The sequence below is a fragment of the Podarcis erhardii genome, assembly GCF_964252035.2.
Source record: "Podarcis erhardii genome assembly, chromosome: 8".
Lineage (NCBI taxonomy): Eukaryota > Metazoa > Chordata > Lepidosauria > Squamata > Lacertidae > Podarcis > Podarcis erhardii.
Genome location: NC_138499.1, coordinates 43,049,502 through 43,067,220, shown reverse-complemented (window position 1 = coordinate 43,067,220; position 17,719 = coordinate 43,049,502). Strand labels below are relative to the sequence as shown.

Below are 17,719 nucleotides of genomic sequence, written 5' to 3'. Positions count from 1 at the left end.
GCTTTTTCCTGTAAGACCAATTGCAGTCGTTAACAGTCGTCAACAGGTTTACCACACCTATCAGCCAATCACCCATTCCCACCACCCTTCTGAGTAATATCCTTCCCCACCCTCTCACTATATATAAGGATCTGGTGACTTCTGTTTCAGTGTATCTGAAGAAGTGTGCATGCACACGAAAGCTCATACCAATAACTAACTTAGTTGGTCTCTAAGATGCTACTGGAAGGGTTTTTTAAAATTTTGTTTTGACAACAGCAGACCAACACGGCTACCTACCTGTAACTAGATCTTTTCAGCTGAGTTTCACCCCACTGCATCCACCTTTCTACTTCATAAATTTCCTGTATAAACAACCAACACTTTCACACAGATACTTCTTATGCTTGTATTTGCATAATACTTTACAGTCCCCCTGTGCAAATCATAGTTTTGTTTATTTTGAACATTTGTAACAGGCAGTTAAATAAAATGTTAGTGGACAGGCAGTGCTGTTGCTTTGTTAATACCAGTAACAACTGGGTATATTGTATATCATTGAAGGGAGAAGAAAATATTAAAGTTCAAGTGTTGGTATGTACAAAATAGATAACATGATCAGAAAGAATACAAAACTGCTCATCACAGTTTGCAGCAACTTCTCTTTTGTGTTTTTTCATATAGGTCCACTACATCTAAGTCAAGGGATGCACAGGAATTCTGAGGGAAAAGAATAACAGAATTTAATCCAGTGTGAACGAAGTTAGCATTACAAATACTTTCATGATATTAAGGAGTATATTAATTGAAACAGTTATGAATAACATTAATAATCATTAATAAATATGACTTTAAAAACAGCATTCCATAGTAGAGTGGCCATTCATAGAATCACAGAATTGTAGAGTTGGATGGGATCACAAGGGTCATCTAGTGCAATGCAGGAATCTTTTGCCCAATGTGGGGCTCGAACTTATAGCCCTGGGATTAAAAGTCTCATGCTCTACTGGTTGTAAAAACAAACAAACAAGGTTTCTGCCAGTTCAGGCAGGCCTGTGCTAGTCCATCCGTGTTCATGGCCAGTGGGCCTTGGGCTATTCTGACTTCCTGGTATACATGTGGTTGACCAGAGCTCAGCTACCTTCTCTAGCAGTGGATAAGCACATCTTTACAGCAACCCTGAAAGGCTGTGGATCAGGATAGCCTGAAGACTGTTGTCCACGTGCTGCTGTCCAGTGCTACCCTCAGGACTAAAAGCCGGTTGGATCAGCATGCTGTTCCCTATATGACTAGGCAGATGCCTTTGGGCAGAACGTGAAGACAATCTTGTTCTCCTGCTATTTGTTTCCCAGCAACTAATGCTGAGTGGCATGCTGTCTCTGAACATGAAGATTTCATATAGCAATTATGGCTAGCAGCCACTGATAGACTTATCATCCATGATTTTGCCTAATCCCCCTTTGAAGACTTCTAAATTAGTGACCATCACTGCATTGTGCGTCAGTGAATTCATACACAAATTATATAATAATAATAATAATTTATTATTTGTACCCCGCCCATCTGGCTGGGTTTCCCCAGCCACTCTGGGCGGCTTCCAACAAAGATGAAAAGTACACTAAAATGTCACATATTAAAAACTTCCCTGAACAGGGCTGCCTTCAGATGTCTTCTGAATGTCAGGTAGTTGTTTATCGCTTTGACATCTGATGGGAGGGCGTTCCACAGGGCGGGCGCCACTACCGAGAAGGCCCTCTGCCTGGTTCCCTGTAACTTGGCCTCTCGCAGTGAGGGAACCGCCAGAAGGCCCTCGGAGCTGGACCTCAGTGTCCGGGCAGAACGATGGGGGAGGAGACGCTCCTTCAGATATACTGGACCGAGGCCGTTTAGGGCTTTAAAGGTCAGCACCAACACTTTGAATTGTGCTCGGAAACGCACTGGGAGCCAATGTAGGTCTTTCAAGACTGGTGTTATATGGTCTCGGCGGCCGCTCCCAGTCACCAGTCTAGCTGCCGCGTTCTGGATTAGTTGTAGTTTCCGGGTCACCTTCAAAGGTAGCCCCACGTAGAGCGCATGGCAGTAGTCCAAGCGGGAGATAACCAGAGCATGCACCACTCTGGCGAGACAGTCTGCAGGCAGATAGGGTCTCAGCCTACGTACCAGATGGAGCTGGTAAACAGCTGCCCTGGATACAGATTTGACCTGTGCCTCCATGGACAGCTGTGAGTCCAAAATGACTCCCAGGCTGCGCACCTGGTTCTTCAGGGGCACAGTTACCCCATTCAGGACCAGGGAATCCTCCACACCTGCCTGCCTCCTGTCCCCCCAAAACAGTACTTCTGGCTTGTCAGGATTCAACCTCAATCTGTTAGCCGCCATCCATCCTCCAACCGCCTCCAGACACTCACACAGGACCTTCACCGCCTTCACTGGTTCTGATTTAAAAGAGAGGTAGAGCTGGGTATCATCTGCATACTGATGAACACCCAGCCCAAACCTCCTGATGATCTCTCCCAGTGGCTGCATGTAAATGTTGAAAAGCATGGGGGAGAGGACAGAACCCTGAGGCACCCCACAAGTGAGAGCCCAGGGGTCTGAACACTCATCCCCCACCACCACTTTCTGAACACGGCCCAGGAGGAAGGAGCAGAACCACTGTATGACAGTGCCCCCAACTCCCAGCCCCTCAAGACAGTCTAGAAGGATATTATGGTCGATGGTATCAAACGCCGCTGAGAGATCCAGCAGAACTAGGAAACAGCTCTCACCTCTGTCCCTAGCCCGCCGGAGATCCTCAACCAGTGCGACCAAGGCAGTTTCAGTCCCATGATGAGGCCTGAATCCCGACTGGAAGGGATCCAAATGGTCCGCTTCTTCCAGGCGTGCCTGGAGTTGTTCAGCAACCACTCGCTCAATCACCTTGCCCAAGAATGGAAGATTTGAGACTGGACAATAATTGGCCATCGTGGCTGCATCTAAAGATGTTTTTTAAGAAGCAGTTTAATAACCGCCTCTTTCAGCGGGTCTGGGAAGGCTCCCTCATGGAGGGAAGCATTCACCACCCCACGAAGCCCATTGCCCAGTCCTTCCCGGCTAGCTTTTATAAGCCAGGATGGGCAAGGATCCAGGAGACAGGTGGTTGGCTTCACTCGTCCAAGCAGCCTGTCCACATCCTCGGAGGTAACAGATTGGAATTGATCCCACACAACTTGACTAGACAGGACTCTAGCACTCTCCCGGCCCGGCCCTGCTCCCACGGTGGAGTCTACCTCTTCCCGAATCTGAGCGATCTTATCTGCAAAAAACTTTACGAAATCATTGCAGGAGATCATGTGGCCCGTACTGGGCCCCGATGTCGCAGGTGGTTCTGCTAAATTGTGAACCACCTGAAAAAGTCTCCTGCTGCTGTTTTCTGCAGATGCAATAGAGGCGGCGAAGAAAGTCTTCTTCGCTGTCGCTATCGCCACTTGGTAGGCTCGACATTGAGCTCTAACCTGTGTCCGGTCAGATTCGGAATGAGTTATCCGCCACCGGCGCTCTAGCCGTCTCACGATTGTTTCATTGCCCTCAGATCCGTGGAAAACCACGGGGCTGCCCGGGCTCCATGCAATCGGAGAGGGCGCTTCGGAGCCAAACAGTCAATAGCCCTGGTTAACTCCACATTCCAGCGGGCCACCAGGGAATCGGCTGAAAGGCCATCAACATGGGATAAAGCATCCCCTAACACTCTCTGGAAACCATTTGGATCCATTAAGTGGTGGGGGCGGACCATCCAAATCGGTCCCACCTCCCTGCAGAGGGGATGGGTCGCAGAGAAGTCCAGTTGCACCAGGAAGTGATCTGACCATGGCACTTCTTTCGTTTCGCTTTTACTTAGTGTCAGATCACCAACATCCATAGAGGTAAACACCAGGTCCAAGGCATGTCCGCGGCTATGGGTTGGGCCAGACTTATTCAGGGACAGCCCCATGGAGGCCATGCTTTCCACGAAGTCCCGAGCAGCCCCTTGTAAGGTCGTGTTGGCATGGATGTTAAAATCCCCTAGGACAACCAAGCTAGGTGTCTCCAGGAGAACATCCGCCACAACCTGAAGCAGCTCGGGCAGGGAATCCTGTATGAAGTAGTGCTGTCTGTTCGGAATTGACTGCAATCTGGAATTCCTAGATTTCTCTCAACGTAGTCTTTCTTTTTTAAAAATAGAAACAATAGCAAAATGCATTACGCTAAGGTTAAGGAATTTAATTCACCAATAGCACTTCAATGTCAGAACAACAAGACTCAGTCTCCCGACAATGCGAAAGTATGTGAGATGAGTCAGACAGCTCAGTATCTTTCCCAGATGCTCAAGCCAATTCAGGATTCTAGATGCTGTCAAAACACATATTATGTAAGAGAATGTGCATGACACAAATTTCTTAAATGTATACTTAGGAGGGGGGTGGACAGTATTCCTGAAAGTCATAGAAATGCATAGTTCAGCTACTCCGTTTTTCATTTATTTTCAATTTCACGTATAAAAACATACCCATTCAAGGTAGTTCAGCTATTCCTAACAACAGAAGCCACACTTTCAAATTAACACTGTTTTCCATGAGACACAAAGAACTGCCAGCTTTTGTGGACACTATGGCCACCGTTGGGCATGATGCTAACTTATAGTTTTGTGTTACATGAACAAACCTTGGGCTCATCAGCTCTCCATCCCCTCCTGACAAAAAAAATAGTAGCTTTCACTTCCAATTTAAACTAATGGGTTTATTGCTACATCTGAGCTCAGACAAACTGTAGTTTAGGGAAACAAGTCAACTTCAAAATATGGTTTCTGATCCTGGCTTGTTTCCTTAAACTTTAGCTCCCACCAGCCCTGGCTTGCATGGCCAGTGATCAGGGATGATGGGAGCTGCAGTCCAACAACATATGGAGACCACAGGCTCTGCATTCCTGCTATATGACAAACGTGGGATGAATGCTGACCACAATGGAATTCAGTTGTTTTTTTAGCTTGGAGAGAAGGTTTCAGAAGTCCATCTGAATGACTTCTGGCTTGCCTTGCTCTTTGGTGGTGTCCACTCGCCAAGGTCTCTCTACACTTAATGGGTTGGTGACAGGGTCTCTTCAGTTTCTGAGCCTCATGACACTCCAGTAGCCCCTTTCCCCAGGATATAGGGCTTGGGGAGCAACAGATCCAGTGGGCCTCTTGCCAGCCCCTTCTTACAACCCCCTAGGGTTACCTCCAGTGCACTTGTTATACATCTTCTCACTAGATGACTGGAATAGCAGGGGAAACCTCTTGGCAAAGCTCCCTATCCTTCACTGTTGGTAGGGGAAGAGGCTATAGAAGACCAATGACTTGGTTGTCCCCTGGTCCTCTGCTCTTTCTCCAGCAAGCCAGTCTTCCTCCCCAACAGTTGCCTCTGGACTATTTAAGCTCAAAAGCTCCAATAGCTCTTCATCAGTCCCAGGTGGTAACGGATATGTTGCTGTTTTATATGATAATTTATTTTTTAATGTGGAGTACCCTTTTTGAGGTGAGGAGACCAGAACTGTACAATGTATTCCAAATGTGGTCACACCATAGATTTGTGTGGACAGAGGAACTGATGTATCATGGTAGGTAGGTAGGGTGGAAAGTAGATTTTAGGCAAACTATTGGAGAGATTGGACGGGTCTGAACTGGTCACTGTTTTTGGACTGGATGAGACTGTAGATTGAGTCAACATGATCAGAAACCTTAAAGTGAGGATCCTCAGGCAGAATGGCCTCTGTGTCTATCCCTTTAAGAAGGCCCCAGTTTGTCTCTACAGGAGCCAGAGCCTAGCCAACAACATCTGGAGATTTCTGATCCCAAACGTATAGGTCAGTAGGTGGTTGGAGGTACATAGTCAGTAGATCCATATGTTTAAACTTTCCCTTTCTTTTTTTTTTTTTAAATAATTTTTATTGGGTTTTTACATTTTATAACAACAGACACACACACAAAGACAAAGACAAACAAACACACAAATACAATTACATACCCTAAGTTTCTTTACCCACTTTCATTGACTTCCCCCCACCCCCTCCTCTTACATCCCAATTCCAAAATTAATTCAGCAAGTTCTTACCTAACCTCTTAAAAATATTCACATTGCTTTTAAAAATTAAAATCTTTTGTTTATCTGTATTCAACTATCCAATTCTCTTATAATCATTAATTTCTTTTTTTTTTAAGGTCGATCTAACTTCCCCTTCACAAATTTTCCCTTTATTATATTAATTATAGGTCACATTGACCAAGTAAAACAAAACATAACATTTTATAATTCTATTCTCTCCCCCCCCTGCCCCGGTTTCTGTCCCTTCCTAGACAAATGTCCAGAAAACAAACAAAAAATATTTCTAGCCCGGATTCCTCACGTCCGAGGCGTCTGATTCTCTGTCAGTCCCTCTCTGCCAGCTATATTGGTAGTCCTCTTTAATGGTCCTAAGACCCCGAAGGAGTTCAGTCAGAGTCAGATCATATTTTCTTTCATTCAAAATGTTAAAGAGTGTTTGCTGCGAAAGACCATCTAGTTTTCCATACTCAAGAGAAAAGTCCCAATCATATTGCTTTGTTCTTTCTAGTTTTAATATTCCAAGTACTCCAGGGGCTTCTCTCTTCTTCTTTCTCATCTTTCGCAGGTCTGTAATCCAGAGGTCTTCTTGCTCATACTCTAACGCTGCAGATTTCTGGTTGATATTTTCCACTTGTAGTATCTGAACTCCTTCTTTTTTCTCTGTCAGTTCCAAAGGCATCTCTTCCTGCTCAGCTGCAGAATTTTTATCATACATCTCCTTTGTGCATTCAGCAGAGTTGTTTGTTTCAGGATTCAAGGTCATAAAAACTTTACTCAGAGCCATACTCTGCTCCTGCAGGATTCCCACGAGAAAAAACATTTTTTCTATCTCCGCCAGTAATTTTCCCTCTGCAGCCATTGTAATGTCACTAATTCCCCCTAGGGGGCTTTCAGTTATTTAGTAGTCCTTTTCCAATAATCTGTTACTTTGTTATTATCAATACTTTGTTTCCAATCGCCTCAGTCCAAATGTATCAGCTTTAATTCCAAGAGTTATTAAATAACAAAATTCTTTACTTTGTCCGCCCGTTTGACAGCTTCTTTGACAGCTGTCAAACTCCTTTCACTTCTTCCTCCGGGACCCAAATAGGACACTCCCGGGTTTTTTGGGGGGGATACACACAAAGTTCCAAATTCCCTTTCTCTCCAGCACAAAAATCTTGTTCTACCAAATTTGTGAGAAACTTTTAAATCCTCAAAACAGTGTTCATTCCGCCTTAATTCTCCGTTCCTTGCTTTGAAACGTCTATAAGTAGAGGGGGTGCGGACTTCCCTTTAACACATCCCCCGATCGTGCCGAATTCACAGGATAAAATTTTTAAAGTCCAAATTCCACTACTCACGGGTCCTTTGTTATCCAGTCCAAATTTTGGGAAGAAAGTCAGCGCTCTCCGGCCATGGCTTGCGGCTTCGCTCTACTGAGGTAGCGGTCTACTCTCAGCGCCACGCCACTCTCCGTACCCTCTCCGCAGCCTTTAAAAAGGCTCTTCGTGGGTCGGGGAGGGCGCTTAAGGTGCCCACCGAGTCACCAAGTCCGCAGGCTTCCGCGCCTGCGGTTTCTGAGGGTCCCCGTGTCGCCGGCACGGCAAGACCCGTCCTCAGCAGAGCCGATTCCCTCCGGAGCTCGGAGGGAATCCGCCATTAGCCGTTCGCGCTAACCCGGAAGTCCTAAACTTTCCCTTTCTATCACATGTATTTTCTTTCTTCAAAACATCATTGTTTGTTAAGGTAAAGACAACAGTTTGTAGGCTAAATGTAGTCACAGAGCAGGAATGAAATTGTATTTCTGGGCCATCAAATTTACAAGATTTGGCCTAAGAAAAAGAAGTTGTTGCAGTGAGCTTACCTTGTTCAATATTTCTTTAGCTAGCACTAAAAAGGCATCTTCAATGTTAATATTGTCCTTAGCACTGGTCTCAAAAAAGGGTATTCCATATTCCCAAGCAAGCTGAAAAAAAAAAAAAGAACATGAGTCTGAATTCAAACACTACTAATGCCTGGAAAGTGCAATTCATAGCAAACTCAATTTGAAAAGGGGCTTGCAGAATCCCAGTTACAAACTCTGTCACAGAATGAAATCAACAGACCTCATTTCACAGTCTGTCTAGGGTTGGGAATGAATATACAGGACCCCCCCCCATTAACTGTGTTCAATATCTGCATGACTATGCACACACGCATTGCGCCAAACCCAGAGGTGAATAAAAAATGTCACAAAAAGGGGTGGGGTGGGGGTTTTCAGTTGTATCTCAAATATATGCATGGTGCCTTGGAACATAAAGGTAAAGGTACCCCTGCCCATACGGGCCAGTCTTGACAGACTCTAGGGTTGTGCGCTCATCTGACTCTATAGGCCAGGAGCCAGCGCTGTCCGCAGACACTTCCGGGTCACGTGGCCAGCGTGACAAGCTGCATCTGGCGAGCCAGCGCAGCACATGGAACGCCGTTTACCTTCCTGCTGGTAAGCGGTCCCTATTTATCTACTTGTACCCGGGGGTGCTTTCGAACTGCTAGGTTGGCAGGTGCTGGGACCGAACGACGGGAGCGCACCCCACCGTGGGGATTCGAACCGCCGACCATGCGATCGGCAAGTCCTAGGCGCTGAGGTTTTACCCACAGCGCCACCCGTGTCCACCTTGGAACATAAGCCCACCTAAATGGGGGTTTGCTTTTACATCCATAGACATAATCTATTCTCTCTCGTCTCTGCCCCCCCCCCATTATTATTGGATAATAATAACCTACAGTAAGTCTCCTTAACAGCAAGATTTAACCTACAGTAAGTCTCCTTAATTAGCTGGGTTCAAACCAATATGACCCACACATTGTCATTTTCAAAGACTGCACAGACAGCAGACAGTCTGGGCTCTGGGATGCTGTCAGAGTCCCCATGCTGCCTTCACAAAGCTTAGTACGTGCGGAAAATCTGTTGGGTGTACAGGTGGAGAAAATAAATAAATAAATGGAGAGTGGGAAACAGTGGGTTCCCCCACTGTCCATTTATTTATTCCCCCCAACACAACATAAATGGGTCTTAACCATGAGTATCTACATTGTTATGCTTTCAGCCTTGTTTTAGATGTACTGTATTTTTCGCTCTATAACACGCACCCGACCATAACACGCACGTAGTTTTTAGAGGAGGAAAACAAGAAAAAAAATATTCTAAACGAAACAGTGGATGTATGATTTTTGTGGTTCATGCTGTGGCCACAGACATGTGATCTGACAGTGAGTTTGGAGTAGCCGAATGCAAAAATCCTGAGGATCCATGTGGATCCATGCTTTGTAACCACGTTTTTGCACCACTGCGGCCCCAGGCAACAGTGGGTGCATGATTTTTTTGGTGCAAGATGTAGCCATGGACATGCTATGTGATCTGATGGTGAATTTGGGGTGACCCAGTGCAAAAATCCTGAGGATCCATGTGGATCCGTGCTTTGTAACCATGTTTTAAGTGGGGAGGGAAGGAAAAGCACTCAAGGGACAAGGAGCATGCGTGGGGTGTGTGAAGGATGCTGCTAATAATGCAGAAGAGGGGTTTAAGGGGAGAAGCAGCACGTGTGGGGTGGGTGGAGAAGGATGCTGCTAATAATGAAAAAGAGGGGTATAAGGGGAGAAGGCTCCTCTCCTTTCCCACTTTGCTCCTTTAAAGCAAGCAGGCTCTGCTTTTCTCCCTCCTCCCCGCTCATCCCTGGCTTAGCGAGCTGAAAAACTTTGCTGCTATGTAGCGAGCTGAGTGGGGAGGAGAGAGGGACAGAGAGCCTGCTTGCTTTAAAGGAACCAACCGGACAGGAGCCGCTTACTCCTTTAAAGACGGAGCTTTGCTCCTTTAAAGAAGCAGGCTCTCTGTCCCTCTCTCCTACCCACTCAGCGGTGCTTCTCCTGCTTTGCTGTTTCAAAGCGAGCCACGGAGGAGGGAAGGAAGGGGAACCATGGATCCTCTGCTCATGACTGCAGCAGATCCCCCCCCCGCCACCCGTAGGCATTCCCTCCATAAGACGCACAGACATTTCCCCTTACTTTCTAGGAGGAAAAAAGTGAGTGTTATGGTGCAAAAAATACGGTATTTGTTGTTTGGGGGTTTTCAACTGTTTTAATGTGTGAATTGCCTTGAGGCAGTCGTTTAGAAGGCAATTAATAAATCAACGACGATGACCATGACAACAACAACAACATATTTCTACTATACAACAATAATTTCATTCTAATCTTAGGTTATACTTGTTTCAAACATAAAATATCACCAACGTATGGACTCTACAAAGCTTTAAAAACATTTTTGCAGTGACATTTCTCAGACATGCTTTTCAAACATGTTTGGCCTTATGATCCCCATGGAGATCTTACAAAGGAGAAAAGAAAGGTCAAATAAATTGAGAAAGAAAAGAGCATGCATGCCTTTTTGAATAGCAAATCTAATAATTTATCCTGAAATGAGTGTAGCTCCCTAGAAAATGTCTTTCTTCTAGGCTAGTGGGGGAGGGAGGGAGGGAGGCATACAATTTATAGCTATTTTGAGCACCTGTAATTACTGGTTTCTATAGTTGATTACAGGAACAAATGAAAAGGATTGAATTATTCGTGCCAATAGAAGCAAGCCATGGGGAAATAAATAATTTAATGAATCACATTAGGAAGATTTTTAGAATCCCATCCAAAACAAAGGCCTGGATCCTAACTGCCAAAATTTTGGGATGGTTAGCATGAAAATCTGAGGTGAAAAATGTGTGTTCTTGGGGTAAAAAAGAGGCTTATAAAGATGTGTCATCCTGGTTAATTAAAATTAATAAGAATCGCAAGTGGGTTTTTTTGGTCAGTTTTTGTCAGTTAACTGGCAAATAAATGGAATCTGAAGAGTGAGAGAAGCTTGTTTTGTGTGGAGCTGGTTCTCCAAAAGCAATGAAGCAGCTACTCCCCTGCCCTTCTGTTGGGAAAGGTGAGAGGAAAAAATGGGGAGGTGCTGCTTTAAGCTGCTCAAGGCACTTTGTGGTAGCTCCAAATAAACCAGCTTCCTTGCCCACCCCCTTCTTTGTGCTAGAACCTAGGATGCCTTGAGTTGGCGGCTCTTGATGGGCCATGGTCAAGGAGCATGTGTGTTGGGGGGGGGGAGAGAGAGGTGTGTGTGTGTGTGTGTGCACGTGCACATGTGTGCGGTGATCTTCAGAGAGTGAAGATTGCAGGGTGTGATTCTGGACCCACCCGACAACAAACATTACCCTTGAGGAAACGCAGTTCTTTGTGGAAAGAAGGTCCCCCATTGCTCAGTTAGAGGTATTCCTTCCTAAACCAAGGAAAGGGGGTGGGAAGTGCCTGTTAAAATGGTGCTCTCAATCTAGAAACAGTGGTCATATGGTAAGAAAGCCCCCCTGGGGTCCTTTGGGAAGAAGGACAGGCTATAACATGAATTAATAATAGTAATAAGTAGCAGCAGCAGTAGTAGTTGAAAGAAACTTTTAAACAAATAATTGCTGCCTGAATAAGCATGGGCACTCTTTAAGTCAATTAAACATTTTAAAACTGAGTACGGTAATCTAATTGAAAACACAGCAAAGCACTAATATGAAGACCATTATTTGTTAATCTCAGTAAATATCTGAAAGCACACGGGGTTGTACCCAACAAAGTGGTCCCATTTCTGCAAGGACTTCCACTGTGCAATGCAACGTATGATTCTTTTCCTCCTGCCGTGCTCCACCAACCTGTTCTGGGGGTTCCAGATGTATGGAAGTGAGAGCTGGACCATAAAGAAGGCAGATCGCCGAAGAATTGATTCTTTTGAATTATGGTGCTGGAGGAGACTCTTGAGAGTCCCATGGACTGCAAGAAGAACAAACCGATCCATTCTTAAGGAAATCAGCCCTGAGTGCTCACTGGAAGGACAGATCGTGAAGCTGAGGCTCCAATACTTTGGCCACCTCATGAGAAGAGAAGACTCCCTGGAAAAGACCCTGATGTTGGGAAAGATGGAGGGCACAAGGAGAAGGGGACGACAGAGGACGAGATGGTTGGATAGTGTCTTCGAAGCTACAAACATGAGTCTGACCCAACTGCGGGAGGCAGTGGAAGACAGGAGTGCCTGGCGTGCTCTGGTCCATGGGGTCACAAAGAGTCGGACACGACTAAACGACTAAACAACAACAGCAACAACACAAACATCCCTCTTCAATACATAAGACAGACAAGATCAGCACCCTTAAAAAAGCAACCCATTAGCAGAGCTTCTTATACCACATACACTCAACAGCAGGATACACCTCTCCAAACACATGGGGTTGTATGCCACTAAGGTTAACTCAGAGTAGACCCACTGAAAGTAATGAACCTAAATTAGTCTAAACAAGTTAGACTAAACAACAACAACATTATATTCAAACAAACAACAATACAAACAGAAAACAGGCAGGACATAAATTGAAATGGATAACGACATAAAGGCATGAGTTTTAAAGCTGGAAAATGTTGCCTAGCTGTTTCTGACTGAAAAATAGCACATTTGTCTAGCCTTTAATATTTCTACCACCCACACAACATATGTCAGAACATCTCATAATTTTAATTAAGGGAATGTGTAAGGCTCTCTTAGAACCTGTACTTAGAGCTTATATGATGATTTTTCAAAAGAAATGTGTTTCAATCTTGGTTTAGATCACATTCAACACTGTTCCAAACAGGGAAGTCATAGACAAAAGTCAGGGATCTCCAACTGGGTGCACTACTATGGCACGCGCAAAAAGTCTTAGTAAATATTCCCTCCAAAAATCACAATACGTGAGAGACTTTGCATTCCTGCTCAGGTCCTGTTTGCACTGGCTCAGCCTCTCCTACACTGAACATGTCCACATTCCACTGAACACGGTGGGGATATTTACCAATATTTTTTGCAGGTGCTATGTGGGCAGGCACGATGGAAAGGGAGGGAGCTACAGGTGGGTAGCTAGGGTGGAGATAGAAAGCTTTTCCTCTCTGTGAGCTTCCTTAACTCATCTTAGGATAAGTTATCTTGGGATCTGAGCAAATTTTTTTTTTGGTAATTAGATCAACCGATTAGTAGGGGAAATTTGATTCAAATCAAATAATTAAAATTTATCTATTTGCTTAGTCATTTCAATAATGACTTAATCACTCTGCTCAGGACAAGACTAAAGTTCATTTGTGCGCCCCCAAAGACCAATGAAGGATTTTTTTCATACATTCTATCTTTAGAGTCCTCTAAGGAAGACGTTTTCAACCTTTTTGAGTCCACGGCTCCCTTGACCAACTACATTCTTTCTGCGGCATCCCTGTGGGGCTCAGGAGCCCAGTTATGTCGCCCCTTGCCTGCAGAGCTGGCAGCCTCTCACTCTTTTTCGAACACCCTCCCTTGTGTAGTGTTTCCTCAGCCTCCTCTCCCTTCTCCTTGGGAGTCTTCTAGGCACCTGCTGCTGCCATCCCTGGTCTCTGAGCTGCCCCACCCCAAAGAGAGGTGCCTCTCAGAGGCACCATTTGCCTGGGGAGCTTTTAGCTAGGGCTGCTGCAATAAACAGCTGTGCAAGCCTTTGGGAGGCAGAGACACAAGAGGGCATCAGAGGAGGGAGGGAAGGAAAAGATGGACAGAGGCCAGTGTTGCCCACGGCACACCCTGACCATCATTCAAGGCACCCCAGGGTGCCACAGCACATTGGTTGAAAACCACTGCCTTACATCTTGGTTAAAATGGTGCTTAGAATTACAGTCAGGCCTCCTGAATGGTCTGGAGACACCTGATGCTGTAGGGCTAAGCTGCCCCAAAGAGAAGTGTCTCCTCACACTGCCCCACAGGGGCCTGGGAAGAGGATGCCCTCAGCCTTAGTGGCCCGATGGAGACTGGCTAAAGGTGAACGTGAGGCCAGCACCTTACTCATCTTGCGAGGCAGCAATGGCAGCAGCGGGTACTGCCAGGCTTGCATGGCAGAAAGGCTCCTCTTCAGCACCAGGCACTCAACTCCCAGGCAGGCCTTGCACACAGCAGGCACAGCAAGGCCAGCGCAGCTCCTGCCTGCCTGCCCAGCCTCCCCACTTGTCTGTCCATTTCCAACAGCTAGAGCTGGTGGATTGGCTGTCTGGGCTCCCTCACCTGCTTGCTTGCTTACTCCAAGGCTGCCTCAGCTCCTGGCAACCAGCACCCCCTGGCTAGCCCCAAAGGCACCATTTGTCTGGGGAGCTTGTAGCCAGGGCTGCTGCAACAAAGAGCTGTGCAAGCCTTTGGGAGGCAGAGACACAAGAGAGCATCAGAGGAGGGAGGGAACAAAAAAGGGACAGAGGCCAGTGTTGCCATGGCACACTGGTTGAAAACCCCTGCTCTAAGGATATTAGTGAGCTTGCTCAATGTTTACAGTTATATATGACAAAATGCTACTGATTTATTAGCAAAGCAAATACCACATGATGAAAGCAGGCAATATTGGCTGTTCTGCTCCCTAGGAAAATTTCACCAAATGCAGAAAAATCAGAATTATTTCCTATATTGTGACAAAGGAATGGAAGAGCAATTCAAACAAAATCTAGAAAGGAATGAGAAATGGTAATGGATTGTTCCATTAACACAAAGTTACTCTGTTAACCATACAATTGAAAAAGGCATTGAACTATTTAGAAGCCAGAAAATGTGATACGCCAACACTGCCCCCTGGTTGAATATTCATCATGATAGCTTTTCGTTGACTAACCACAAATGGTTCCAAAACAGCATGCAGTTTGCTCACCTTCTGTAGGAGGCCTGTATTTACTTGTATAGATCAAGTAAAAACTGTAATATTTGCGTATTCCAGATGCAAGAGACTGATGCAAAATATGCAAATAATGCATTCTTCATAAAAGGGAACTCTTATATTGAGATACCACTTGAAAGATCTGCCCTTCATACAGATATTGTATTTTATATGTTTATATCAGGGGTAGTCAACCTTTTTATACCTACCGCCCACTAATGCATCTTTCTTGATGGTAAAATTTCCTTACTGCCCACCAGTGCTTGATGGAAGGAGGATTCAGCTTGTGTCGTAGAACCCCCTACTGCCCACCTAGAATCCTGAAACGCCCACTAGTTGGTGGTAGGGACCAGGTTGACAACCCCTGGTTTGTATTATATATTTTGTTTAAAAAAGAAGAAGAGGTGAAACAATGTGATAAATGCCTTACCTTTTTCCCTCTGTTTTTTGGAATGACACGTTCGGTCTCCTTATCACACTTATTACCCAGCAGTATTACCTCCACGTTTTCATCTGTTTTCTATAAACAAATGAAGTGAAATGAGTATCACTAAAGTGGACTCCAAAACATGCTGTCCAGCTCTCCCCACCCCCCAATAATCATTTCCTCAATAAATATAAAAAATGAAGTCTGAGGCAAGTTGCACCATTATCTACAGCTTTAATGAACTAAGAAGGGATGGAACATGTTGTATCTGGAGCCTCATCCTGATGCAGGGTTCTAGCTTAATCACTATGCAAGGTTAAAGTCCTAGGCCTAGATCAATCCCATGAATTATGGCATTGCACCAGCGACACAACCTTTACACCAATCTTGCATATTCTTGGGGAGCCAGAGAGAAAGGTGCCAAGGCAGAAGTTCATCAGTTACAATCCACAGCCACAAATTAAAAATGGATGCTGTGTGCATGAGGCTTAAAACCTGGGGCGGGGGGGGGGGGGGGGCTGCAAATATCTAGTTACCAGCTAAATGGAACTGATGGAACTGGAATTAAAAGATACTATTCTGGGAAAGCAAAATATTTTCAGCATGCATTGTTCAGTACATGTGGGTAAAACAAAAGCCACAGTAATTAAGCAGAATAGCAACAACCTAGACAGCATCTTAAACCTAGTTAGCAAACCTAGACAGCATCTTAAAGAGCTATGGTTTTCCCAGTAGTGATGTATGGAAATGAGAGCTGGACCATAAAGAAGGCTGATCGCCGAAGAATTGATGCTTTTGAATTATGGTGCTGGAGAAGACTCTTGAGAGTCCCATGGACTGCAAGAAGATCAAACGCATCCATTCTTAAGGAAATCAGCCCTGAGTGCTCACTGGAAGGACAGATCCTGAAGCTGAGGCTCCAATACTTTGGCCACCTCATGAGAAGAGAAGACTCCCTGGAAAAGACCCTGATGTTGGTAAAGATGGAGGGCACAAGGAGAAGGGGACGACAGAGGACGAGATGGTTGGATAGTGTCTTCGAAGCTACAAACATGAGTCTGACCCAACTGCGGGAGGCAGTGGAAGACAGAAGTGCCTGGCGTGCTCTGGTCCATGGGGTCACGAAGAGTCGGACACGACTAAACGACTAAACAACAACAGCAACAACACAAACATCCCTCTTCAATACATAAGACAGACAAGATCAGCACCCTTAAAAAAGCAACCCATTAGCAGAGCTTCTTATACCACATACACTCAACAGCAGGATACACCTCTCCAAACACATGGGGTTGTATGCCACTAAGGTTAACTCAGAGTAGACCCACTGAAAGTAATGAACCTAAGTTAGTCACATATATTAATTTTAATAAGTCTACTCTGAGAAGGATGGCTGATGTATACAACTTGTTCTTCTCCCAGGGGTTGAGGTGCATTCTCAAGCCCAGCTACCTCATTTGACTTATTCCTATGGAGAGCTTATAGCTCAGTGATAGTAGAGTACTTGCTTTGTTGTCAGACGTTCCTAGGTTCAATCCCTGCCACCTCCAGCTAGAAGGATCATGTACCAGAGACACCACCAGTCAGAGCAGATGATTCTGGACTAGATGGACAAATAATCTGACTGCTACAAGGCACTGTTCTATATTATTCAGGCCTTCCTGCCCCCTTCTATATTTCTTTGAGCTAAGGAAACTACTTGCTTCTTAGTGAATGCCAATACAATGATATCAGAGGCACAAGCTGAAAGATAGATAGATGATAGATGATAGATAGATAGATAGATCCTCCACAACCAAGTTTACTACATGCTGAGTTCTTGGTTCAACAAGTTCTCATACAAGCTCCCATAGGGCTTCCCAAATCTACAAGATCTACTCTGAATCACCTGCCCACCCAGTTTAGAATGTTTTCCTTGAAAGAGGGTGGTATATCATAGCACATGCTTACTTGCTTTTGCCCAGGGTGTACCCCTAAAGGCCTTGGCAAATCACATAGAAATCAATGTTAGAAGAGAAGCCACTACTCCTATCCAGCAATAAGCAAGGCCACAATCCTATGTACATATGCTATGAAGTAAGTCCCATGCACAGGACTGGGCACAAATCTTTACGTTTCTGTTTCAAGAAAGTCCCTAGCTCCTACTGGTGGAAACTATCCTATCTCTAGCAAAGTATTCACAATGTTATTGTTATTTTTGACTTTCAATTAGGTGTCTCCTTGAGTTAGATCAGTGTTTCCCAACCTTGTGCCTCCAGCTGTTTTTGAACTACAACTCCCATCATCCCTGACTAGCAAGACCACTGGCAAGGGATGATGGGAATTGTAGTCCAAAAACAGCTGGAGGCACAAGGTTGGGAACACTGAGTTAGATTTACTTCTACTGCTTTCTGACAGCTCACAGATCCTAGGTCAAGACATACATGAACCGCAGCAATAATTTCCTCAAGAACAGAGGGTAAAATAATCCCTGCGACTGAAGCATACAA

At 45.1% G+C, this 17,719-nt stretch overlaps 1 protein-coding gene across 1 annotated transcript in view; it reads right to left on the bottom strand.

The window, feature by feature from the left end:
* Nucleotides 1-418: 418 nt before the first annotated feature.
* The window catches only part of LOC309348479 (ras-related protein Rab-10-like), a 41,672-nt gene continuing 24,371 nt past the window's right edge, over nucleotides 419-17,719 (bottom strand). Inside the window, exons 4-6 of the mRNA XM_081873732.1 lie at nucleotides 15,234-15,323; nucleotides 7,921-8,022; nucleotides 419-699 (exon numbers count right to left, since the gene is read on the bottom strand). Of these exons, the coding sequence (XP_081729858.1) occupies nucleotides 622-699; nucleotides 7,921-8,022; nucleotides 15,234-15,323 (270 nt within the window). The 3' untranslated portion in view covers nucleotides 419-621. The remainder of the gene's footprint in view (nucleotides 700-7,920; nucleotides 8,023-15,233; nucleotides 15,324-17,719) is intronic.